This window comes from Perognathus longimembris, chromosome 3 (assembly GCF_023159225.1).
Source record: "Perognathus longimembris pacificus isolate PPM17 chromosome 3, ASM2315922v1, whole genome shotgun sequence".
In the NCBI taxonomy this organism is placed as follows: Eukaryota; Metazoa; Chordata; class Mammalia; order Rodentia; family Heteromyidae; genus Perognathus; species Perognathus longimembris.
In genome coordinates, this window is record NC_063163.1 from 109,936,994 (window position 1) to 109,964,343 (window position 27,350).

The 27,350-nt window shown below is 37.6% G+C and overlaps 1 protein-coding gene across 7 annotated transcripts in view; it reads left to right on the forward strand.

Moving 5' to 3' along the window:
• The window catches only part of Gria4 (glutamate ionotropic receptor AMPA type subunit 4), a 257,256-nt gene that overhangs the window by 149,811 nt on the left and 80,095 nt on the right, over positions 1-27,350 (forward strand). For all 7 annotated transcript variants that reach the window (XR_007210532.1, XM_048343762.1, XM_048343756.1 and 4 more), the window contains exon 5: positions 15,531-15,715. Coding sequence is in view for 6 of the 7 variants with exons in the window: in XM_048343762.1 (XP_048199719.1) it covers positions 15,531-15,715 (185 nt within the window). In the remaining variant the exon portion in view is untranslated. The remainder of the gene's footprint in view (positions 1-15,530; positions 15,716-27,350) is intronic.

Sequence of the window (27,350 nt, forward strand, 5' to 3'; positions counted from 1 at the left end):
TAAAAATAATAAGAGATTCAGCAACTAACAGATATACATAAGCACTTCCTCACAGACATGTCCTCTTCCATTGCTCAAGTGTTTTTTTTCTGCCAATACTTTACGCACATTTCTCAGTTACAAAAAAAGGAAGAATTTGAAGATTGTAAACTACTTGAGGGCATGTCTTATTTCAGTCTTTTCTCCTCCATGACCTAACCCCATAACTGGCTCCTGTATATGTCATTTTTCCTACACACTACTGGTTTATAGCTGAGAATCCTGGTGTAACAGTAACATTTCCCCCTTTTCCATTCAAGACTCTGCATGAGAAATTGTAGAGTCACCTATTTATAATAAGCAATGAAAGTTAAATTTGTATCAGTGAGTTAAAATTTTAACTCAATGTGTATAACCTCCACTTTGAGTTTTTATAAATTGATTGATCTGGTCTAAATGAAGCTGGGGTACAAGTCACCTTCAGTCATGCTTGAAGAGATTTTAGGTTATTCGGTGGGCAAATAGCGTGTTATTAAATATACCAAATGGTTTGTTTTTCTTTCAACTCTGACCCCATCATGTTCCAAGAACCTCTTTAAATGGAACAGTATGACAAAGTAAATTATGAATTCTAGTGAGAGCTATATTTTACAAATGCACAACCCAGACCCTAAATGCCCTTACAGGCAATAAAATGAAAATTAATGAATTGCAGAACAATTGTAAAACAGGACCTTTTGCATTAAGAACAGATGATTCAGTACCAGCCTTTATGGTAACTATCCACAGTATTATGATGTCTTTTTTTGTGATTCTAGGATTCATTTCACTGGGAAAAAATGTTAAAAAAATATAGATATGTCTCCAAGAACATTAAAAGTTAAACTTTTCTGTTTTCCTTGAGCTTTTATTAACACATGTATGCTGTGCAGGGCAATCCAGATTCGAACACTGCCTGTAATCCGGACTACTCAAGAGGCTGAGAGATGAGGACAGCAGTTTTCCTTAGGCAGAAATGTTTGTGAGACTTATCTCCAGTAAACCCCCAAAAAGCCAGAAGTAGAGCTGTAGCCCAAATGGTAGAGTACTCGCCTTAAAAAAGCTCAGGGATAGCACCTGAGACCTGAGTTCAAACTCCACGACCAGCACATAATAATAAGGATGATAACAAAACCCACAAAAGGAGAGAGTAAGAATAATAATAGAGGGGTGATTTGATCAAAATACATTATATACATCTATGAAACTATCCTTTGTACAATTAATATATGCTAATAAAATTATTAGAAATAGATTTCTATGTCTACTATTGCACACACACACACACACACACACACACACACACACACACACACACCCCTCTACATGGAAGAGTGGGTGATGGAGTAGAATGGCCTAGGTCAACATCCAGTCTCTGATTTCTGATGCCATGGAGCTATCTGTCCCCACATTGGATGACCTTATTTAAATGACAACCATCATTTCATTATTACCTCACAACATGTGCTGAAACATCTGATTTTCAGTCGGGAGCTCACAAGAAATTTCAATCAAATGATCAGTGAGACTGAGTGAACTCAAAGACCTCATCCCTGTGTGCAGTTGCTGATCATGTCTGTCAGCTGGACCTCATTTGTGGTTTCTACCTGATAATGACTGATGGATTATTTTTTGTTCTAGCTGCTGGAAACCTCAAAAAGGGTTCCAAAAGGAGCCACCCAAAAGGACCAGGCAGACATTATATTGGCTGTCATAATTAAGTCTAGGAGCTCATCACATCACTTTCTCTATGGTCAGACACCTTCCTAGATTCCAAAAGAGGGAACCTTCATTTCCAGTGTAGAGGGTCCATGTTGCTTGCAAGAAGATGAGCCAAAGGGACTTTTATTGAGGTTCTCTTGGAAAATGCATTCCCCCGTCAGATTTGTTAATACTGCTTCGGCATTTGAAAGCAACGTGGGCAAAATTACCTTCATCAGAGAGTTATATTGAGGAAATGAAGAAATCTACAGGAAGTCCTTAGAACACTACGCAGAAACCTCTTAGTGAAGGCTCGTTATGGCCCATGGACTTCCTTCTTTCAGAAGTACAATGTTCAAAGCAAAGAAGAAAAGTAGAACAATGTTAACTCTTCATGCTGTGCTTATCCTTAAAATAGTAAGAATAGATTTATGACAACCATAGTTGACTATTTTGTGAATATTTCTGTGAATGGACTGCAGAGTCCTTCATTCCTACACTTGGTACTACAACAGTATGCATCCTATTTACTATCTTCTGTCTGTTCTCCAGGTGCACAGAGGTTTCTGTGCCTAATGGTTAGTTGGTGCATAATGAAATAGTGGAATTTGCATAGAAGCATGTATACCTGAGGAGGAGTAGAAGTCTTAATAGAAGCAGCAGAAGTAGAAATTATGACTGGTAGTAATAGTAATGGATGACAAAATCAACACATTTATTTGTCTTTGTTTATAATTACAAAAATTAGAAACTTTTGGGAAAAGAAAGCCAGTTTTTTTTTTTTTTTTGGCCCGTCCTGGGCCTTGGACTCAAGGCCTGAGCACTGTCCCTGGCTTCTTCCCGCTCAAGGCTAGCACTCTGCCACTTGAGCCACAGCGCCGCTTCTGGCCGTTTTTCTGTATATGTGGTGCTGGGGAATCGAACCTAGGGCCTCGTGTATCCGAGGCAGGCACTCTTGCCACTAGGCTATATCCCCAGCCCCAGAAAGCCAGTTTTTAAGTTACCAGTTGCTCTTATTTATTCTGCATGCCAGTTGTTTTGACAATGCTGATAGTTAATTTAGAAGACATGAGGAAGAAGAAAAATTGACTAGAACAACTTCAGAAAATGATTTCATTTGTGTCCTTCTCTTGACTCTACAAGATGTATCAGAGATGGTTCTATGATGTAATGAATGCAAAAGTACAAACTATATTAAATAGTGCATATACATGCATTACAAATGTGTAATCATTCACTCAACATATGAATGACTTACACACACATTGCATGCATTATACAGCTATACGTGCAAATATAAAATTAAGAAGGAACAGGACCCAAAGCCATGAAGAAAATAATTGCAAATGTAAGGGCTTAAACAATTATAATGATTAAGCATAGCACTTTCTCTGACCTGCTTGGTCATCAATCCATGGGGAAAAAGAAAAATTATTGATTGTGTATTTTCTACTGCCACAAAAAGTGTTGAGTATGCCAATTCTTCAAGACGAATGGCTCCAATGTTAAATTCATATGGGAAAGAGTTTACTTGAACAACACAGAGTAAAAGTATTTTCCTTCAGGAGGTTTATAACCAATGTATAAACTAAACAGTGTTACTCATTGTTAAGCCCTTCTAAAGAGTGAAAGGTAAAATGTTATCTAGTTCTTCCAGTGAGGGCAGAGTTAGTGCCATCCAGTAACCCATTTGGGCACAGGCTGTGTTGTAAAGCATGTAAGAACTAAGGAAGAAGTATATCCTATGAAATAGTCCATCTGTCAGCATTTGGTGCAATGCACTGAGATAATTCAAGAGTATATTTAATGACAGTCTAGAACACTATAATTTGTTTTTTTTTTACCTCCTGAATTAGCACCTATATGTGTTAAGAATGAGTTGATGAGATGGCAAGATAGGACATTTTATTTTGCACACTGCAAAATCTATAGAAAAACAATTGTCAACTCCCTGTAGAAAGATATTGGCAGATGAAGCTAGAATTTTTCAACCAAAGTAACTTTGGCCCTGTTAAGGCAAAAAGAAGAAAAAAAAACACCAAAATCCTCCCATAATTGTTTGAGTGTGACCTCTAGGGCTTTATATTATAATGGAGAAATATTTACATTTGGAAAACTTTAATAACAGGTATTAAAGTTGGCTCTTTGAAATACTGAAAATCCACTTCCAGCTCCCTATAGACTATCAGGTTAATGACTGTGGACTCAGCTGCTGGGTCTGGCAGTGTGAGTGCCATGCAAGTATCCTCTGTGTAATTTCATGAATAGACCTGCTGGGTAAGGCTTTGCAGAATTAATCAATTTAATTTTGAATAATGTGTACCAGACACATACTGTAGGCATTCAAATCTCAAACTTTTGATCACAATTATCACTATGACAAACTCTAGTTCATCCTACTAGAATTTGTTTCTCATGGGTTTTTTTCCCCCCAACAGTTTCTAAAATGGATTCAAGCCAAATAAATTGCTCAATATGTTTACATGACATAGTCATAACTGGCTTGTTAACTTTAAGAAAATGACATCCATGCTTTCCCAAACTTATATACAAAAATCAAATCCACTAGAACAAGTAATTTGATATTGTCATTTTGTTTTATCAAAATCATTTCTGAAAATCTATTGAGTTTAAGCCAAGTATTAATAGCTCATTCCTGTAATGCTACCTATTCAGGAAACTAAGATCTCAGGACCATGGTTGGATAGGAAAGACCATGAGACTCTTAATCCCAAATTAATCACCCAAAAGCTGGAAGTGGTGCCTTGGCACAAGTGGTAAAGCCTTGACCACAAAGGCCCAGAGACAATGCCCTGAATTTAAGTCCCAGAACTGTTACACACACACAGACACACCCGCATACTCACACATATGCATACATGCACACACACTACCCTATTGATTTAGACAAGGTTGTCAGTGATATTTAGTATAGATTGTTAATTCAGAAGCAAAACACATATTGACTTAACAACTTGCTGACATGTTTGTAATAGATGAGAAAAACTACTTGGATCTCATTTTTCATCCTGAAAAATACCAATTTCTTACAATGACAAAGTATAGACAAATTACAGCAACAAAATATAGACAAATGTTTCTATATCCACTATAATTTCAGGAGTAAATTATTCTAATTAAAAAATACAACTGCTTGTTTGGGTTTACTGTCTTAATACTTAGTCAACAAAACTTGGTTACATTAATCTCTGCATCAACAAATCATTCCCTACTGTGATACAAATTTAAGTTATGGTTCAGTCCTCTGGAGGGGTGGGAAGGGTTGTCACTCTTTCTAGAAGAGAAGAACTTGGGCAATACTATAGATAGATCTAAGCAGCACTCAAAAGCTTCTGACTAAAGTTGACCTAAATCTAGATTTACTGTGATGGCCTATAGAGAGAAAGCAGTGGATGATGAGTGCTTAGCAGTGCCAGGATGACCTCATTAACCAAGCTGGACCACAGGGAGGTATCCACAGGCTATTCTGAAGAAAGGAACTGTTCGTTATTATAATCTTTGCAATGGTTGTAACCCTGGTGTCAGATCCGCCAGCGGCCAAAGGGGCGGAAGTGTAGGGAGGAGACATTCTTCCCTGGGAATCTGAGGAAGAACTGTTAGCGGGTTCCCACTGAAAGAAGCCATGGTGCCTAAGAGTGCTTTGTGGGCAGGGATGTTTCTGGGTCAAAAATGAATCTTAATAGGAGAATAAAATTAACTCAAACAGAATGGAATTAAATTTTCTTTAGGTTATAGTGCATATGCTAGAGGAGAATAAAAGGCAAACTCTAATGTCAGGTAGAATGAGTCAGCCAGTTAATAGCCAAGTGATGTTGGCCAGGAACTTTTCTCCATGGTCAGTGCCTTGTATACAAAAAGGAAGATAATAAAACAAGTATCATACCCACACCTACTCAATAGATTATCTGCCATGGATTAAATACATCTTCAATAACAGATATTATCTATTATTAATAAGTTTGATCAAATTGGGGGGCATTTTCTCAAGGTAATTCACTTACATGGATTCATTTTAGGATTTTAGTCATTCAGTCTCACATAATTCATTCTTAATGGGCATGCCCTTTAGTGTGGAGGAAAAATCTAGGGAAACAAAAAGTTAATAAAAACTAATCTCATACTTAAAGGGAACCAAAAATAACACTTATTACATTATTCCAATGCTCTTGAGATCAGTAACTGGCTCACTTTATACTTAGTGGTTTCAAAAGCACCACAAAGGACTTAAACAATTTTTTAAAAGTTACTTAATTAATTCAAGGTGGTAACAGCTATAATTCCAATGCAGTTATCCAGGGAAACATAAAGAAAAGAGACAACCATTCAAAATGGAAGAGGTCAGAGAAAGCCTCTAAAATGGCCTGTACCTGAAAGAAGACTGGAGAAAAGAACTAGGGGAAAGCAGACTTTCTTAACTCAGGGGTGCAGCCATTGCAACATGTTAAAGATGAGAAACAAGTTTATCATGAGAGGTTCAACCTTTGGTATGTGCTGAATCATGCATACCTAAATCCTAGCCAGTGACTAGTTTGGGAAGATAAGCACCCATCCCCACACCACCTCCAATCATTTCCATCCCTTCTTCCTGCCTCTTCTCACCTCCATTCCTTTATGGATTCACATATTGTCAGCCTCAGCTGCAGGAACTTCAGCATCAAGAAAGCGGAGACTTCTGCTGCCTTGTTTCTTTGTGTATCTGCAGCTTTGGTGGCTCTGGCCTAGTCAATAACCACACCGTGAGTGAAGGAGAAAGAACCAAGTGGGAACTGCCCAAGAAAAGTCTTGTATATGATATTTAAGAAGCAAATTCACTCGGGGTGCTTGTGCCTCACATCTGTAATCCTTGCTACTCAGGAGATTGGGATCTGATGATCATGGGTTTTTAGCTAGCCCACACAGGAAAATCCATGAGACTCTTTATCTCCAATTAACCACCTAAAAAATCCGAAGTAGAGCTGTGGCTCAAAATGATAGAATGCTAGTCTTGAACAAAAAAAGTTCAAGAATATGTATATATGTATGTATGTATGTAAATAAGTATGTATGTGTGATATGTGTGTGTGTGTATATATGTATGTATATATATATATATATATATATATATATATATATATACACAGCACAGTCAGGATTGGCTGGGGATGAGAATATGGGCAGAGGGACAAGTATGAGGGCATCAATTGGGTTTCTGGGCTTGCTGAAATGTCTAATATTCAAATATGGAATTAAAAATAAGAGATAAGCTGGCTCAGTGGCTGATGCCTGTAATCCTAGCCACTCAGGGGGCTTAGTTCTGAGGATGGAGGTTCAAAGGCAGCCCAGGAAGGAAGTGGCACTGTGACTCAAGTTGTAGAGCACTAGCCTTGAACACAATGAGGCTCAGAAACAGCGCCCAAGCCCTGAGTTCAAGCCCCAGGAATTTCTTTAAAAGAATAGGGGGAAAAGGCAGTTTTCTCCTTCTGAGACAAACACAGGATGCTGTGTTTGCTATTATAATGCCCCCAGAATTGTAGGGAACCCACAATTTCTCCTCTACCAAAACACCACAGAGTACTTCTCTCTCAGACATACAAGGGCATTCAAGTTCACTTTGTCATGGGGAATGAAGCCAATGTGTATTGACAGCTATAGGAAAAAACAAAAACAAAAAAAACACCTACCATTAATCAGCATTATTACATAGAGAGTCAGAAGTGTTGAAAGTTAAAGATTTCAGATAACCTACTCAGAACTATAGAGTCAAATTGAGATGCACAACATTCACAGTTGAAAAACAAACTGTACAAGAAATGTATCCAGTGCCTAACGTATGAAACTGTAACTTTTCTGTACATCAGTTTGATAATAAAAATTTGAAAAAAAAAAAAGAAAGAAAACACCTAAGCCTAAGGGCTGGGAATATGGCCTAGTGGTAGAGTACTTGCCATGTATACATGAAGCCCTGGGTTCGATTCCTCAGAACCACATATATAGGAAAAGCCAGAAGGGGCGCTATGGCTCAAGTGGTAGAATGCTAGCCTTGAGCAAAAAGAAGCCAGGGACAGTGCTCAGACCCAGAGTCCCAAGCCCTTGGACTGTGAAAGAAAGAAAGAAAGAAAGAAAGAAAGAAAGAAAGAAAGAAAGAAAGAAAGAAAGAAAGAAAGAAAGAAAGAAAGAAAGAAAGAAAGAAAGGAAGAAGAAAGGAAGGAAGGAAGGAAGGAAGGAAGGAAGGAAGGAAGGAAGGAAGGAAGGAAGGAGAAAGAGAGAGAAAGAGAGAAAGAAAGAAAGAAAGAAAAGAAAGAAAGAAAGAAAGAAAGAAAGAAAGAAAGAAAGAAAGAAAGAAAGAAAGAAAGAAAAAGAAAAAACACCTATGCCTGCCACAGACATCATCATGTTCTACCTGTTCATAGCCCATCACCTTGTTGCCAGTCATTTCCCTCACTGAAGAAAATTTAATAGTGAGTAATCAAATGTATCCACCCTCAGTCACTGACACAAGTTTACAATTACTTCTTGGAATTGAGCTTCCCTCAGCGGGCTATAAAAATTAGGCTAATCATATGGTGAATACTTCATCCTCTGTCTGTTCCTGCTAGGAACAGAAATTGTCCCCGTAATTGTATGCAAATCCTTTCACCAGAATCATCAGGAGAAAATTATGTACTGCTAACTCCTGCTTTAAAGAAAAGACAAAAGTAACATTGTAAAATATCACTTTCAAATCCACCAAAATGAGTGGTTTGGGCTTTGTGTATAAAAGCCAAAGACAAATTAATATTATTTACAGTACACAGCTTGGCATGTGAATATAACAAACTGATATTTAATATGTTGTATAACACTTCTGTGTTTTGTTCCTAGTGATTGCTTTCATGATTAATTAATGAGGTCTATTGGACTCAAACTTCCAACACAGGGCAGACCACATTTAAAAACCAGCATTCCATGCAAAGTTTTGGCTATCTTGCTCCACCAATTAGCCAGATTTTCAGGGTTAGCTGGGTTTTTGTTTGTATGAACCCAACATGTTTCTGTCTTCAATCACTTAGAATGGAGCTCCTTCTGAGATGAGTTGCATATTTTAATTCTGAGCTTTTTAAGCTTATTTTAGCTTTTATATGTGACTTTAGATAGTTGCTATAAATATTGATGATTGAAATTGCAGACTAATATTCAGGGAAACCTGAATGACAACAAGGCTGAGGTGGGCAGGGCTATTGGGTCCTACTGCTCATGACCTTCCTTCTGCCCAGACCTGGTGCATTTTACAGTTATTTGCCTTCCTTTAGGACCTAACATATAAATCATAAGTTGATGTTAGGTCATTTCAACAACAATAATTCTTACCTTTAATTCAGAATCCATCTCTAGATTGAAAAATAAGATGCTGCTGACATCTGACTATTTTTGATGGACACAAATGGTGATTTCATGTGGCTTCACTCCAAGAAAAAAAATTATCCTGGCTCTTATGCAGATAAGCACAGAGTAAGGGACTGGGTGTAGAATTTGGAGAATACAAGGCAACTGATATTCTCCTTTTATTTTTACCCCAAAACTGTGTCTGGAAGACAGACATGGTTGCATTATACATATTATAATTTAGAAAATTCTGTTCTGGAGGGAGGGAAGAAGGGAGGGAGGGAAGAAAAAAAGGAAGGAAGGAAGGAAGGAAGGAAGGAAGGAAGGAAGGAAAGAACGAAAGAAAGAAAGAAAGAAAGAAAGAAAGAAAGAAAGAAAGAAAGAAAAGAAAAGAAAAGAAAAGAAAGAAAGAAAGAGAGAGAGAGAGAAGGGGGAAGGGAAGATGAGGAGGAGGAGAAGGAGGAGTGGAAAGGAATGGGGAAAGAGAATGGATTTATAAATCCATTTCTTCCCTGCTCTAAAGCTTCTACTATTTCACAACCATGAATAGAGTAATTTTTAAACCTTCAGTTTGTTGAGTCTTTCAGGATCTGAGGACAGTGTGAGTAAAGCAAAGTCCATATGCTCGGATGACACTCTAGTTGAGCAAATATACAATGAATAAGAAAGTCGGGGAAGCTGATCACTGGTAGCTCACACCTGTAATCTTAGGTACTCAGGAGGCTGAGTCTGAGGATCAAGGTTCAAAAACAGCTGGAGCAGAAAAGTCCACGAGACTCTTTTGTTTTGTTTTGTTTTTTGCCAGTCCTGGCACTTGAACTCAGGACCTGAGCACTGTCCCTGGCTTCCTTTTGCTCAAGGCTAGCACTCTACCACTTAAGCCATAGGGCCACGTCCAGATTTTTCTATATATGTGGTGCTAAGGAATTTTTCAGTCCAGTGAAAAGTCACTGCACCAGAGGATGGGAAATGTGCATTTAGTCCACAGTTCTGCCAGGGGACAGGAATCACACAAACATTCTTTCTGTGAGGGTGGGGAAAAAATATCTACTTTTTATTCAGTGCTGTCACAATGTCCAGTCGCCATATAAAATGGAAATTAAAGCCTTGGGAACCCACTGCTCTAGCAGACTACAAATAATTAAGAGATTTGATAAAGATTCCTCAGAGCTGGGTGCTAGTGGCTCAGGCCTATAACCCTAGCTACTCAGGGAGCTTGATATCTGAGGTTCAAACCCAGGCCAGGCAGGAAAGTCCAGGATACTCATATCCAGTTAGCCACCAGAAAATTGGAAGTAGTGCTGTGGCTCAAAGTGGTAGAGCACTAGCCTTGAGCAAAAGAGCTCAACTCAGGGACATCACCAAGGCCCTGAGTTCAAACCCCACAACTGACCAAAAACAAAAAAGAAGACCCAAATTCCTTCTGAGAGCATTACTCAAAAACCTTGACTTCATGACCCAGTCGTGGCATTCATCCTCAGGCCACAAGATGAACAAGCAGAAGGCAGGATGGAAAATCTCTAGAAGAAAATTCACCACACTTAACTGTCCAAAAGAAGAGAGGAGAGAAAATGTATTCTGACACTCCTATGTCCCAAGGTTAAAATTCCATTGCTTTAGATAGAAGGGAGAATTGATAGTGAATTACAGGCTCTACTGGAATGTTTTAATGTCAGAGATTTGATGCTTCAAGCTTTTGTATGGCATTGCGTGAACTATTCATGCACACAGTGTTATAGGGGTCAGACAGCAAAGGCATTACTGTCAGAAAACATAGGAAGCCTTGGGATAAGGGAAGATCCCGAAGGCTAGCTTTGAAAATGGTTGTTCTTGTTTTTTTCAATCCATCCTGAAAGTCACATTTGTCTAGTTTTACTTCTGAGTGTTGGAGAAGAGAAAAACTCAATACATTCAGTCTTATCTCAGGTTTACATGTATCACATTGAGCTGTGTCAGAAAGAAAATCATTTGTTTATTTCCCAACTCCCTTCTTAGACTTGTGGCATGAACAAATGCTTCAGTCACAGCTGCAGAGACCTTTCACCAGACAGCCATGTCACTTCTTCCTCCTGTGTGCTGAGACGCTGGGCCCACATTGTGACCTTTGAGCACGTTATATCTGTACTAAGCCCCTTTGGCAAGAGTCCAAAATAAATGGTTTCCAGATCTGCCCTAGAGTTCCAATATGGTGGCATTCAATGCGAGTGAGCACTATAGACTCCGTCATTTCTGAAGGAGGCTCACACACATATAGGCCTTTCTCCAGCTCATGAATCTGGTGCAGACCAGAAGGACTGATGCTGTAGTAGCAGACACCCACACAGCCTATATGGCCATGACAACAGCCTTCATCTGAGCAATACACAATCTTGATTGTGTTTCTAGCTCCCTGATAAGATTCTACCTAATTTCCCTCACTCTCACCTCCCCTCTATTTCTGAGTTGAATTTTTCTCCTCTGAGATAGGACTTCTAGACTCAGCATGTATTTCCTGCTCTGAGGTACACCCAGGGCTGTGTCACTGGAGACCACAGTGGGCACATTGCAGTCTTCATCTGAGGGAAACTTTCTGTGGTGTAGGGACAACTTCTTGTCTGTGTGAAATGATCATCTCCCTGGTGTAAATTTCTCCTGCTCTTCCTGCTGCTTTTTATACAGACATTCGAATCAAATGACTCTTTCTAAAAAATAAAAAAAAGAACATCAAATAAATAAGCCCAGCTTGTGTAATTAGCAGCAGCAGCTCTGAGATGCTACTTATCCAAAATAGGTCATTATCCATGGATGATATAAAATGTGTTGATGTGTGAAGATGCAAAGCTCAGGACGGTTCACTATCACCCTGCTTAGCAGAGTTGATAGTATTATTATGTGATATAATAGTAGGGTTAGAGATATTTCAGGCACACTTGATAGTTCGCTGAGAGGGCTACAGAGATGCTTTAATTTTTTTTCTTCTGTTTTGGTACAGGCCCTGGGGCTTGAACTCAGGGTCTGGGCACTGTACCTGAGTTTTTTTTTGCTAAAAGCTAGTGCTCTACCACTTGAATCACAGCTCCATTTCCAGCTTTTTGGTGGTTAATTGTAGATAAGAGTCTCAGGGACTTTCCTGTTTGGACTGACTTGAAGCTGGGATCTTCAGAGCCCTGCCTCCTAAGTAGCTAGGATTATATGTGTGAACCACCAGCGCCAAGCTAGCTTACTTATTTTTAATCATTAATGTGACTGTGTCTTTCATGGACTCCCCCTATTATTTTTAAGTATTCTAGTCCCATTGAAGACATTTATGCAACGATGTATATTTTGTGTTTTGGTTAGTTACCTATCAGACCTGTTAGATATTAGATTTTTCTGTAAAGAAAAGGGATTATGTTTTTATTTATCTTACAGCACCGTACAGAATCGTAAATGTGGCAACTTCTTAATCAGTTATATGGAATTAATGTTAGACAGCTTCTCAAGCAGAATCGAGAGGTAAAAATTCCTTTACAGTAGCAAATTTCCTGTTAACCATGTGATTTTTCACCTAAAATTGCAGTATTCATTTTTTGGCTAGCCATATTATATCGCAGATTTTTTTAATAACTCACAAGATATAAATCAGAGCCAGATGTACAAATTGTATGGCCTCACTTGTGATTTTCCTCGTTTATATAACAACCAAGTTACATAATCACAGATTCGACAGCAATATTTTCCTCTAGTTACAATATTTCCCCAGCTATCTTGGCAAATAAATAAGACAGCACATCTGAGCTGCAATGAATAATAAGAGAGCACATTAACATCAAACACAACTTGTAAAAGAATCTAAGTTCCCCACCCCCACCCCCCTACCCCCCCCCCACCCCCACGGCCAGGAACTGAGACTGACTGTATGTCCTTTTCACTACATTGAAAAGATGCCATTTATTTCTGACCATGATTAATGGGCCTTTTAGGTGGCCAACTTTCTTTGACATTTGACAAAGATTGCATGCTTGGCTTTTTGTCTTATTTCAGTTCTAGCATCGTTTGTAACCAAGCAATCAGATAATGAAATGCTGCCTTTTGAAGTATGGTTTTGTTTTATTAGTGTAAATCTTTCACTCTTGTGCTGGAAGTGGGAACAAATATAAATTTCATCAGAAGGTTGTCTCTACATCCTGTGAACGCCGTGTCAGCAGGAGAATCACAACACGAATGCCTTGTTCTGACAGCCACAGGATGTCAAAAAAATATCAGCAATATCTAAAGAAAGGAGCCAAACCATGGATTGATCCCAAGGAGGTGGAAGATTATTTTGATATGTGTGGCTCATGGTTACCATTTTTATAGCAAAAACAGTCTTAGAATTACTTTTGGTGTGATGATAACTAAAAATAGAAAAAGGAAAAGGAAAGAGGCCAATTGTCATTTTTAAAAGCAGTCCCTTCAAATCCAGCAATGCATTCTTAGATATGATCAGAGAGCAAACCCCAAGGAGAGAATAAATGAGACAGAACACATGCACTAAGGAAGGTTTTTCCCCCATCCAGCTACATATGTGTTGCATAGGAAAGGAGAGAAAGAGTCCTGGGTTTCCAGGGTTTAAGAAGGTCTAGTAAGATTTGAAAAGATAATCACTGGCATGCTTTACTCCGAAGAGACTAAATGAAGCAATAGATGTAACAGAATAATTCTATAGTAAATTAACATTCTCTCTCACTTCCTCTTCAGAGAATATATTTTTTTGATCGGGTATAAATGAATCCTAACTGCCATAGGATTTCATTTGGCTAGATATCAGATGCTTTATATTTCAAATATGATCCAATTATTAATTACATCAGTTGATGTTACCTGAACAACACATTGGAAACTCACATGTAAAAAACAAACCTCAAAAATCAACCTCCACAAGTCTGAGGCTCCCACACCATTCAGAAAGTCAAGTCAATATGCTTTTATCTTGCAAGCAATGTATATTCCTCTCAGATCTGCACTTCTAATCTGCAGAACTCATTGCTCACTTCAGAAAGTCAGGAGAGAAAAGCAATGGACACACCTACAGCATGAATTCAAATATGCACTAGACTGCCTTGAAGAGGAGTAGGATATTTTTATTTATGCTGAGCCATAAACTGAAAAATAAAATCACTGATCCTAACCAGTACTCGTCATGTAAGGTCTATTTATAGATTAGAGGATCTTTTTGTCCCTTGGTCTCTCACATGATCATTCAAAACAGAGAACTAGAATAAGCACCATTGGCCTTGGTGTAAAGATATACTCAGTGCTGAGGTACAAACTCACAGCTCCTTCATAACCCAGGTTCTTGGACCAGAGGAGTCGCCTTCCACCAAGCACAGGGAGAGAGAGGTCATTCCCTCCTCTCACTTGCAGCTCTTGCAATGTTTCAGGCTTTATGATCCAATTTTAGATGGTCTGATGGCTCTAGTTGCTTTGCCCCATGCAGTAAGTTTTAACCAAACCTTTCCTTAATATCATTACCTTAATATCATTGTGTGTGTGTGTGTGTGTGTGTGTGTGTGTGTGTATACTGGGACTTGAACTCAGGGCCTGGACGCTGTCCCTGAGCTTTTGTGCTCAAGCTAGCACTCTACCACTTGATCCATAGCTCCACTTTGACTTTTTGGTAGTTAATTGGGGATTAGAATCTCCTGGGCTTTCCTGCCTGGGCTGGCTTTGAATCCAAATCCTCAGACCTCAGCCTCTTGAGTAGCTAGGATTACAGAGGTGATCCACTAGTGCCCAACTATCAGTACATTTGGAAAAACTAAGTTGTCTTTTTATTTGAACGGTTGTCTCTACAACTAGACTATTTGTCCCCAGTTTCTCCCTTAGTGATTACCAACTCACTACCAATCCACATCAATCTCCTGCAAAGAGAGGAAGAGCTTAATAGCACCTCTGCCCTACACATCTGTCCACATTATCAAATGAGACTGCGAGGATAATGGCCTCCAATAAATAGCATTGTGCTGTTTCTCTGATGTTTTTCTCTTCCAGAGTTGAAGCCCAAAATGTTGTTACCACTTGGCTCAAGGGGAAAATCAAAGCAGTTACTCAAAAATGAATTCTGTCTACAGAGTGAAATAATAAAAAGAGTTTATGGAATTGATAGTGACTACAGGTGGTGGTAGATTGGGGTTTTAGTTTATCTCATAAAAAATAATAATGTCTAAAGCAATGGAATGTTCTCCAGTTGAGTGATTTTTTGAGAGCTTACCCAAGGTAGGGCAGTGTTACTTCATTCAATCAATAGCTTAAGAGATTATGTTGTCCTCAGTAAAGAAAGCAAGAGAAAGTGATTCTGAAATAATCACTCGCATTTTCTAGTGTCTAAGCAATCAGAGTATATTTTCAAACATAAAAACGATATTGATGTTGTCTCCATGCCTGCATTAAGTCACTCCAGAGGAGTAAAATCATGTTTTAATAAGGCTCTTTCCTCCCCTCCCCCCCAGGGTACTCCATACTTCAAGCTATTATGGAAAAGGCAGGACAAAATGGTTGGCACGTCAGCGCTATATGTGTGGAAAATTTTAATGATGTCAGCTACCGACAGCTTCTAGAAGAACTTGACAGAAGACAAGAGAAGAAATTTGTGATAGACTGTGAGATAGAAAGGCTTCAAAACATATTAGAACAGGTAAGTCCTAGATTTCTGTTGTGCAAGTAAGTCTTGGATTTCTCTGTTACTATGTATCTATGCCTTATGTACAACTGGTGACCTTGGCCCAGTTTGGCTCTACGATTGCCATCTCCCAACTTTTTAGTTTGTTTATGTGAGGGAGATTTGGGAGTTTTCCATGATTTCGCTCCAGGACCAGATCATAATAGTTTATAACCCAAGGCCACTTTGGTTCTGAGGGCCCAGAGAATTTGGGAGCATTGCCTCTCTTACAGTATGAATCTCTGATTAATGGGAAGGTCCTTGGTGAGTCATGAAGACCTCTTAGCTTTCTGCTTTCAGAAATGTTCATTTTGAACATTAATTCCATGAGAACATAAGAAAATTTCGAAAATGTGTGCTGTTGTTTAATCCTTTAGAGAATTAGCTGCAGGAGAAATGGCAATGTAAATTAGTAAACCCATGAAATAAAGGAAAATTAAGTGGAATACTGTGGGTACTTTACTTTTTTTTTTTTTCTGGTAGATGTGGTAAGCCACCATAAAGATGATTTTCAACTCTCCTTGCAAAGGAAGCTTCTTTTAATAAAGCTTCCAATAAATAGTTCTTGATTTGATTTGAAGTAGGCAGGAAAATATAAAACTGAGCCTGTCATTGTGTTAACTGATGACAGGAAAATATCACCCTGTAATGGACAACACTTGCCTTTCTCCTAACCCCGCAGATTACAGTAAGAGTGAAGAGGCGACCTTCAGCTAAAATTGTAGTTAATGTCTGCCATCTAGTGGTTCTGAGCATGCATGCTTATATTCCCCTACACTGTGCTGGGTTATCTAGACAAGAAAGCTGACCTAATTGAAGACTGATAGCATCCCATAGTTTCACTGCATAATAACACAATCATATTTGCAATAGTAAACCCACTAATTTGGAGGTTGGTTTTTAAGAGTCTCTTTAAAACTCAGTTATAAAATTAAATCCAAAATGTGTTTCAAAAAATTATTCTTCCATACCAAAAGGCACTGAAGTAGATGTCTTACACCTCTGTAGGGGAAATGATGAAAAGCCATCATAAAAATAAGCTATATGGAATCTCCTGTTTACAATTACTTAAAGATAATAAAAATATTCATATGTATATATATATATATATATATATGTACTGCCTGTCTACGGCATAAGGCTGAACCCTAAGAGAAGCTGAAAAAGCATTTATCTCCTGTTCAGTCTTTTTAGAAGAAAAAGCCAAAAAAAGAAGCCTCAAAACACTTCACTGAAGAAATAGGTACATGCTATTTTGAGATTAGTTATAAACCTATCCATCATTCAAGTTTATTCCAGAGGGAGTCCATAGTCAGTGAGGTGGTACTTATTCAAGAGAGATAAGGACATTAATTGCCCCTGGGAGAAACCCGTGAAGAACTTTCCTCCTGACTTTCTTAAGCAGTGTAGTCTCTTCAGCGCCAGCGCCCCTTCTTTCTTCCTCCCATATCACCCTTGTGCTGAGCACTGGAGTTGTGTGACCGGAACAATTGAAGCCTTGTAAATAACTCGGGATGACTCCCACAGGGCAGCCAGTTCTACGAACTGTCTGGATTGCCAAGTTCCTGTCAAAGGGCGAGGAAAGCTCAGAAAGACTCTCCACTTAGCACCTGTGCTTACAAGAGCAAAGCTGGAGGAGGCAATTGAGTGCCCAAACCACACTGACCCATTTCAGAAGCTTATCTGGTTTCTAAGAAGAAAATCAGCACACTGCAGTGGTTTGAATACACTCTGAATAAGCCTTAAATGAGCTCCTGCTAAGGAAACTGGACATTGTGTAAGGGAGGTTTTTGTTTTGGTTTTGTCCTTTTGAAAAATTTAGAAAACTTGAGTGTCTACCTTTCTTAAGTCTTTTGGGTAAATTCTAAAAGGTTGTTTTTTTAAAAAAAAAATCATGACTGCATAGAAAGAAGAATGATAATAGATCTTTGTCCTTTTAATCTTCTCTCAGGCATCTCAAAAATGGTAAGCCTAAAATATTACAGGAAACCAGTGTATTCTTAATTGTCTGTTCCCCCTACTCAAGAAAGCTTTGCTTCTGAACATGATTGTCTTTTGTTATCTGTATTTTAATTCCTCATAACTCTAATCAAAATCATTTCTCAGGTTTACTTTTGACTGAATCAAACACAAGAACTAACCCAAACTCTCTTAAATTTAGACATAACCATGTTTCAACAATACTCCTGTGTTTCTAAATTCCTTGGTAAACAATACAGAGAAATTTCAGCAAATCAACCACAGCATTTTTTTTAAGTCCTTACCAGAAGTTAGGAACAGAAAGCAAGAGCGGGAGATGGGCAGCATTTTTTAAAGTCCTTACCAGAAGTTAGGAACAGAAAGCAAGAGCAGGAGATGGGAGAGATTGGCTCTCGGACACAAAGTCACAGATAAAAGGCAGAAGGTTCTGGTGTTCTATTCCATAGAAGGATGATGATAAGTTAACAACATTGTGTATATATTTTGTATATTGTGTATATATTGTGTATATATATATTTCCAAATAGAAGAGGATTTTTAATTTCCTCATCACAAAAGAAATGATATGTTTTTTGAGACAATGACTAACTTAAATATCTGGAGTTAATCAGTATAAAATGTGCACCTACTCTTTACTTAATGATGCACAGTTCTGTTGATAAAAACATTGTTTTGATGAAATTTCAAAAGTAAATAATATGATGGGTAGGGAATGCCTTTGAAAAAGTAGGCCTCTCTCTCAAAGCAATATAAATTAATGCAGTGAATATAAAGGGATTCCTAATAAAATTTCTAGAAACACACACCATATTGCAGTAGCACGCTGTCGTCAGTGATTACTTCCTTGACATTTTAATTTGTATCATTTTTTAATTGCAAAAACATAATGGAAATAGCCTACATCATATTCTTTCAAAATGTATTAACAGACAACTCTGGTTAGAGGAGCATTTCATCTTCTATATGCTTTTCAGTTTTTATGCCATGAACTAATTTGTTCCTATAAATATGTTGCTATTTAAAATACTAAATAGCCATATACTCATTCAAACATTTCAAGACATGAATATCTAAATGTTAAATTAAGTTTAGGCTTGAAAAATGGATGACTCTGCACTTAATCCTTGTATGTTGAGCCAAAGCTTAACTTAGCAAAAGTAGCCAAGTCATCAGTCATAGCCAATTAGTTTCAGCCAATCTCAGGTAGCCCTGCAAAAAAGGTAAAACTGCAGACTGGGTCAGAAACTCCTCATATCACTTCAATTTCTTGTACTTCTGAAGACTGCATGATCTTAAAGAAAAGTAAATTAAGATACAGAAATTGGTCATAATTTTACCTTTGAGAAGACTATTTGAAGATGTAATCCAAGGCATTTTGGTTTTCTACTCTACATAAAATAACAGAGAAATGGAAGAATTTACGTAAATAACACCTATCATGCCATGGAAGACACTAGAAACTTAAAACTACAAAGCTAGCTTTAGCGTGATCTGATGTGTATCAACTCTAGTCAAACAAGCTCTATTTTTAGCTCTCCAAAGGGGTAAATTGATCCTTTAATTAACAGAAAATAAACTCTAAAAGGAAATTTAAAAGAAGTTTTACATGTGTGCTGAATTTATGGTGTTCATTAGAGACTTTAGTTTTACTTAAACTAATATTATGTGTTTAGCTAAAAGATATTCTAAATTCCACTTTAGGCACTAGCTTCATTCTCCTCACCTAATTGGTTATTTTGTACAATAACTCACAATAGCTTTTATAGCTATTATAGCAAATGAAGGATTTTCATAGCAAAACAAGGGGTTTATAGTGAGAGCATTCTATATATTTTATATTCCACACATTTATTATTTTTATATCCTGAACTCAAAACTTGCAATCCAAAGGAAGTTTGCCTAATGTCTAATCAATTCCCAAATAGTAAAGTATCAGACTTGAAACTTATGTTTAGTCCAGTAGCAAAAGTAGCAATAACAAACTTGACTCTATCTTTTTCCATCAACAGTTATTTGAGCAAAACTGCATTTGAGGCTAATGGTTGTCCATGTATTTCACTCTACAACAAGATTGTCCACAAGTTAGATTTGTATGTTTTTAGGGCTTGTGAACACCCAATGCTAATGTTCTGAGTCAGATAAGTAAACATGAAGATTCCAAAACAGATGTGTTTCACTCTAAGATATGAATTAGAAATCTTTAGTTATTTATTTCTTTTTTTCTGCTGTTCCTGGGGCTTGAACTTTGGGTCTGGATGCTGTCCCTGAACTTTTGTTCTCAAGTCTAGTGCTCTACCGGTGAGCCACAACTCTACTTTTGGCTTTTTAGTAGTTAATTGGAGATCAGAATCTAACAAACTTACAGACTACCCAGGCTGGCTTTGAACCTTGTTCCTCAGATCTCAGCCTCCTGAGTAGCTAGGATTATAGGGATGAGCCACTGATGCCCAGCTTTCAATTCCTTATTTTTAAAAAGTAAGTAGAAACACTAAATACCTATGAGTCTTCCTTTGCTTCAAATAAGGCAAATTGAGCCATCAGATTATGCTATAAAGCCCTCCTCCTCTAAAAGTCAATATTACTATTCCCAATGTAATCTTTTTGGTATTGGGTGTGATCACAAAGTAACATATCATTTTACTCATGAGATATATTTGAAATGAAATATAAACTAAAACCTCAATAACGTGGCTGGTTTTATGTAATAATTGTTCATTTCTATTCATTTGTGTAGGTATTTGTTAATGTCTACTACATACTTACACATATATGTAATGTAGAATATAGCTTCAATGTTCTGCTAAAGTGCTCGGTGAAACAGATCCTTTCTTTTTCTGAGTAGTAACTCTTATCTAGTCAAATAACTGCTAAAATCCTACTAAAATGTATCTTCTTTTAGAAAAATGTTGTATAGCAAGTTAACAAGATGTCACACTGCCTCATGGATATCTCCATAAATCTATGTGTCAGTTCTTATGAACAGCTGGTGATCATACAAGACGGTCCAGGGAGAAGTAGAACTCAACATACCAGAGGATCTATTTTAGCAGTGTAACCAAGCATTTCTCAGGAGGTGGTAGAGAAGTCTGACGTTCCATTATGAAATAGACATTGAACAAAAGGATGGGGAAATGGCTCTGCACAGACATCTCCGGCTGTCTCTTTGTCATCTCCCTCAGATTCACATGGAGCCCCTCGCCCATCATTTTCACCACATGAAAAGGAAAGTCAGTGCCCCACTAGACACAATGTAATAGTTAGAAAACTATTAACCTTCTGAGATTGTTCAGAAATGCACTGGTTTTATTTTTAGTTGAAAAAGTCAGTTGAAATCCATGATTGTTCTCTTAGATACTTACTGTATCGCTAAAGGAAACCAGTCATCCTGCTCAAGACAAGATCAATTAGAAAAAAGAAAATTTTCTCAAATATAAAACTCATCATTTGCACATGAGAGTTGAAATGTAGTGTCCTCATTTTAAGTTAGTTACTATGACTAGTTACTAAGCTAGTTACTATGACTAGCACCCCTGAATGAAACCAGATTCCAGACAGCATCTTTGGCAGTCAAATCCAATGTCTTTCTCAAATATTAGAAATTGCACCATGTCTGAAATTTTACCTCATCTACCCTAATTACCCCCAAAAAGTCTCTAACCTGAACATTAAGTGAAAAGACTAAGTGAAGACCATGGAAAGCTTTGCTTAAGCCAGGAACTTAAAGAACCTGTGTATTCTGTGCCTATCACTAGTTGAGTGATTTTAGTTACTGGCTAATGGCTTTCTATTCAAGTTTTACACACACACACACACACACACACACACACACACACGTGTCTCATCCCAACAAACTTCAAAAAGTGGAAGGGAAAAAAGAGATAAGAAAAAACATAAAGATAAAGGGAAAGCTAGCCAAAGTGAAACGATAGCTCATAATTGGAGGTAATGACTGATTATTTGAGTCACCTCTACAAAAATTCATCACACACATTCTCACAGTAGGCGAGTGGGACAACTCGACACTTGACACTTTACACACTCACTTAACTTCTGCATGCGAGACGGTTCCAGGCACTGTAAGCCATAGGAAAAAAGAATTGAAAACATAGTCCCTACATAGAAAATGATTGCACTCAACATGAATAATTACAAGAAAATTTGATGGCTTTGGAAGCGTGTGTGTGTGTGTGTGGTGTATTATCAGGAACCCCAAGAAAACCCAGTTAAAGCGGTCAGGAGTGTTTCACAGAACAAGAAATAGACATATAAAATAAAAATGCATTCTGTACCTTTCCAAGGTTCAGAAAATAAGTAAGGATAGAACAAGACAGGAACATAAATGAATGATCTGAAAAAGTTTAAAAGATGGAACCTTAGTTGTATGTGACAAAATCTGGGTAGACAGCAAAGGCAGAAATTAGAATAGACCATTAGGTAAAGAATGAAACTGTAAAAATTGCCCCATAGAAACCTGAATTCCTTATATGCCATCAATGTTAAGTACCTGCCTTTCCTACTGAGATCCTATCTCCATCAGGGAGATATTACCAGTATTTCCTCCTTGACTATATATGAGCTCAAAAGTCATTGTGGAAGGAATGAACGCTTGATGGTACCTACATGAAGGGCCTGGACAGGCAATGCCTCCTGTATGTGTTTAAGGGAAGAGCATCTCAATATATTTGAACCCACAAAGACAGCTCTCAATTACCTAGAAATCTTTCTTGTCCAGAATCTCACCTATCAAAGAAATGTTAGGAAATCTACATCCTAGAGTTTACATTGAAAAGAACTCAAGAGTTCCATTTGCCTAGACTCGAGTAAGTAACAAGTTGCAGGAAAGCAGCAGGGACATGTCAGATATCCAACAAAGTTACGCAACAGTGGAAGCCTTCTAGCAACTTCCCACACTGCAGCACTGCAGGACCTGTTGCTGTTGTTTCATATATCCACCTTTGCCCAGTCAGGACCTGACTGCAATGAAAGAAGAAGATATTCAAAGACATGAAGTTATGTTAAGAAGGTGGTGCTTTCTTCTTTAATCTTACTTTTTAGCTGAATTGGTTGGAATGTTCAGGTCCCTAGTTCATTATCATGTACTCCGTTTGTTGTTTTCACAGAAAATGGAAACACCCTTGATCTCTGAGAAGTGCAAATGGAAATGGCAGTAGTAGAAAAGGGTGTGTAATTATCTCCCAGCAACTGTTATCATGATCGTGGCTATATTCCTTTTTCTTATAAAGTTTTTAAACAGCAAACAGAGAAGATAAAATACTGAGGAAAAGAAGAAGCAAAGGATATACATCTTTTCAAGGAAAAAGCAAGTGCAGTCAGAATGCAAATGCCTTTGTCTTGGAAGTATTGTGAATTCCAGAATTTCATTAAGTTTAACTACACTTATTTTGCCTCTAAGAATGCTAGTTAGAATAACCTCCACTATTAGATTTGATGATCCAAATGTTCATTTCTTTCAAAAAGGTAAAGCAAAATCTGATTGATAATGGAGAAATATATATGATTCATTTCTCTAGCTTTAAATCCATCAGCTGTATGAAAAGCATCCACTATCATTTACGGAGAGGAAATTTATATTTCTTATGAAGTAGAAAGCAAAAGACAAATTTCAAATTTACTTCAGCAGAATTTCGCATCTATGCCTCAAAAATGTTAATAAAAAAAAAGTCAGCACTGGTGGCTTACACCTATAATAGCTACTCTGAAGGCAGAGATCTGAAGATCACAGTTCAAAGTCAATGAGGGCAGGAAATTCCATGAGACTTTTATTTCTGATTCATCACAGAAAAAGCCTCAAGTGGCGCTGTAGCTCAAGTGTTAGAGTGCTAGTCTTGAGTAAAAAGAGGTTAGAGATAGAACCCAGGCCCAGAGTTCAAGGGCAAAAAAAAAAAAAAAGAAAGAGAATTCAAGAGGAAAACATACAACTATTCCTTCAAGGATTCTCTTCTGAGTCTAAACATCATAAATATAACTATACTTTTGTAATTATATTACATAGTTCAGCAAGAAAATTTATTGCCTGCCAGACAGCATAGTGATACATCTTTTTAATTACTTTGATTCAGCCAGAAAGGTAACGAAACAAATTCTTTTTTAGCCATCCCATTCAGATTAACCACATAACCCAGCTTACTTCTCTACTGATGGAATTAGTTCATTTCAACCTACATCAGTAAAGAATATTTAATTTCCAGCTTAAATACAACTCCTATAACAGTCAAGATTAGACTGTGGAAGGAAATCAAACAAGTATCATTTACCCAAAAGTAAATGAGAAATTAAAAAAAAAAGTTCACATAATCACTAGTGAATTGGAATTTCCTATTTCTTACTAGTAATATGCCAAATAATTGTTATAATACTTCTAAAGTGTAAGCTTAAATTACCTCTGTATTGCATAGTAGCCATACTTAAAAAAAAAAAAAAAACAACCAGGATCCATGGGGAGACATATACGTAAAACGATATTCATTTTACAATACAATGATGTGATCATATGAATTTGATGCAGGCAAAACAAGAACAATTTTCTTGTCTCCACTTACTTGCCTGTGCTATTCTTTTATACATACATAGGTTTATCCAAGAGGTAATTCATTTGATATACATTTATCCCCTGCCTTCCAGCTTCTAAGCTTTCCCCTTAAGTGCAATCAAATTTCAGTCCATCCCATGAAAGAACTCCAAATACAAAAAGAACAGAGGTACACTAATAATGCAACACATATGGAAACAAATGTACCAGAGATGAAATAAAATGGTTGTGAATTCAACTCCCCCAGGAAGAAGGTCAGGAAAGGGCACTGGATGTAGATGGCATGTGTGAAAGTGGAGGTAGGAAAGAACAAAGAACAGTGTGTTTTAGCAAACCCGCCTGCTAGTTCAGTCCAGTACAAGGCAAACGAGATGGTCAAAGGTGAGTGGAAAACTGATCGTGAGTTTGACATTGCAATAAACAATATCTAATACCAAATGGTGACAATAAGGGGCTGGGGATATGGCCTAGTGGCAAGAGTGCCTGCCTCATATACATGAGGCCCTGGGTTTGATTCCACAGCACCACATATACAGAAAATGGCCAGAAGTGGCGCTGTGGCTCAAGTGGCAGAGTGCTAGCCTTGAGCAAAGAGAAACCAGGGACAGTGCTCAGGCCCTGGGTCCAAGCCCCAGGACTGGCAAAAAAAAAAAAAAAAATCTCCAAATGGTGACAATAAAACATTATTCATTGATTACACTCATTTGTAAAATGTCTGATTGCCAAGCCTTCCAATATACACTTAGTATAACAATTCATAGCTTCTGTTATTAAGCTTTTGAGGAATATAACTGATCTTCCTAGGTTTGGTTTGTTATTTTCGCTGTAGTTTTTTTTTTTTTAAAAGGAAATTGCTTCTGGAAATTTTAACAGTAATGTTAGGTAATAGAAATATTAATTTCTAAATTTTGTCCAAACTATGCAAAACAGAGGCAAAATACCTCACTATTGAAAATGCTTCACAAATCTCACACAGCTAACAGGTATAATTTACTGGAGATTTTTTGAAAGGAGGGTTGCTTTTAGCTGACTTTCTCTTTATAGTTATGATTGTTCATTCTTTAAAATAATATTGGGGTTAATTATTTGAAAGAATGTGAAGGATTAACTTAAAAACTGCATGCCCATTTACTGAGATAGCATTTCTAACCGCATCTGCTTTTTCCCTATGGCTTCATTTTATGGGCACTTAGGTTTTCCATTACCTAAAAATTTGAAGTAAAGCCATAAAAATTCCAAATGAGCTCAAAGGCAAGGAACATATCCTACTGAAATAAAATCAAAGAGAATAACTCTGAGGTCATATGTCTTCCATGCTTAATTAATCCCACTCACATTGGTTGAATATAATTACAGACATGCAAATTTTAAAACCTATCGTCAAAAAGTTATTAGCAGAAGTTATTCAATAGTAAAAGAGGGGCTTTCTCCAGAAAATGACAGACAAAACTTACTTTAAACTCAAATGATTGAGTTTAAATGATTGTGAATAAAGATGATCAACGCCACAGGGAAATAAGAAAACCCTGTAGCAACTTTTATGTTTCTGTCGAAGAAACAAGATCTGAAATGCATGTGGCAAGTTAAGAAGCAGGGTGAGTGAAAATAACACTACAAGAAGGATATCCTTCACGTTCAACGATTCTTCAACAAAACTGTACATGAAAGGCACTTGAGAATTCAGTGTATATTAACATATTAAAGCCTCTAAAAATTCCTGTAGCAAAGAAACCTCTTAAACCTTATTGAACCTTAGACTCCTTACAAAAGAGGCCACAGAACTCATTGTTTCTTTGGCCATCTTTTTGCACTTTATTTGCCAAGCATTCATGTGGGGGGGGGCGGGGGGGAAATAATGTTTAGAATTGTATCAGTGCTTAACTATGGTAAAGAACTACAGAAACCAAGAGCAGGACAGAACTGGATCTGACAGGAACCTCCCAGAATCAGTGGTCCTCACCATCCCCCGGGCATAGAATCACATCCTAATATGTTGTCTCAGTCTTAGAAATCAGCAGCTCCTGAATATGGTCCCCCACATGGACCAAGGCATCCCCTGCTGGAATAATTGAGTCTCATCTTTAGCATATTTGGGCTTAAATATTCCTTCAAAATGATACATTCCCTTAAAACATATCTGTGTTATATATGAGGGTAATTTATATCCTCATCCCTAATAGCTCCCTCAAGTTTTCTTTTTGTTTTTTTCCTGTTGGTCATGGGGCTTGAACTTGGGGGAGATGCGGGGGGACTATCCCTGAGCATTTTTGCTCAAAGCTAACACTCTACCACTTTGAACCACAGCCCTGCTTCCAGTTTTTAGGGGGTTAATTAGAGATAAGAGTCTCACAGACTTTCCTGCCTGGGCTGGCTTTGAGTTGTGATCTTCAGATTTCTGCTTCCTGAGTAGTTAAGACTACAGGCGTGTACCTCCAATGCCCAGCTTCCCACAAGTTTTCTTTATGACCTAGGAATAGTTACTCATTGATGACATGACTAATGAAGAACATCTCAAGAAATGAGATCTTCTGTTATCTGATTAATAAAAGCTAACTTTGGGTGGACAAATGCCTATAATCCCAGCACTTAGAGGAGTCTGAAACAGGAAAATCAAGAGTTTAAGGCCAGCCTAGGCCACATTACAAAAATTAATTCTGTGTACTACTCGTGGAATTGCCAAACATGAAAAACAAAACACTGAATTCTGTTGTTCATATCCATATAGTTTTAGCTTTAATTGATTACTTTAAGCTTGTCAGAGTACCTAGGATTATCCGTTGTGCTGAATGAGTATACATTGTTTAGGATATATACTTGAAATGATCGTTTAAATATATACCCAATGAAGTTCAAGCTATGAAAACAAATCCAAGTACTTTAAGCTTTTCTGCTAATTGAGTTTATTGCACACCTATGATAAAATTACAAACTTAGCATTGAGACATCCAACATTTACCTGCTCATTCTTCATCTGTGTTCCTAGCCCAGTCCCACACATAAAAGAATGAAGGACACCTTGCATACAGGTCATTACTCAAGGAGATAATTGCAAGGAAGGGAATTGTGGGTTTGTTTCATTAG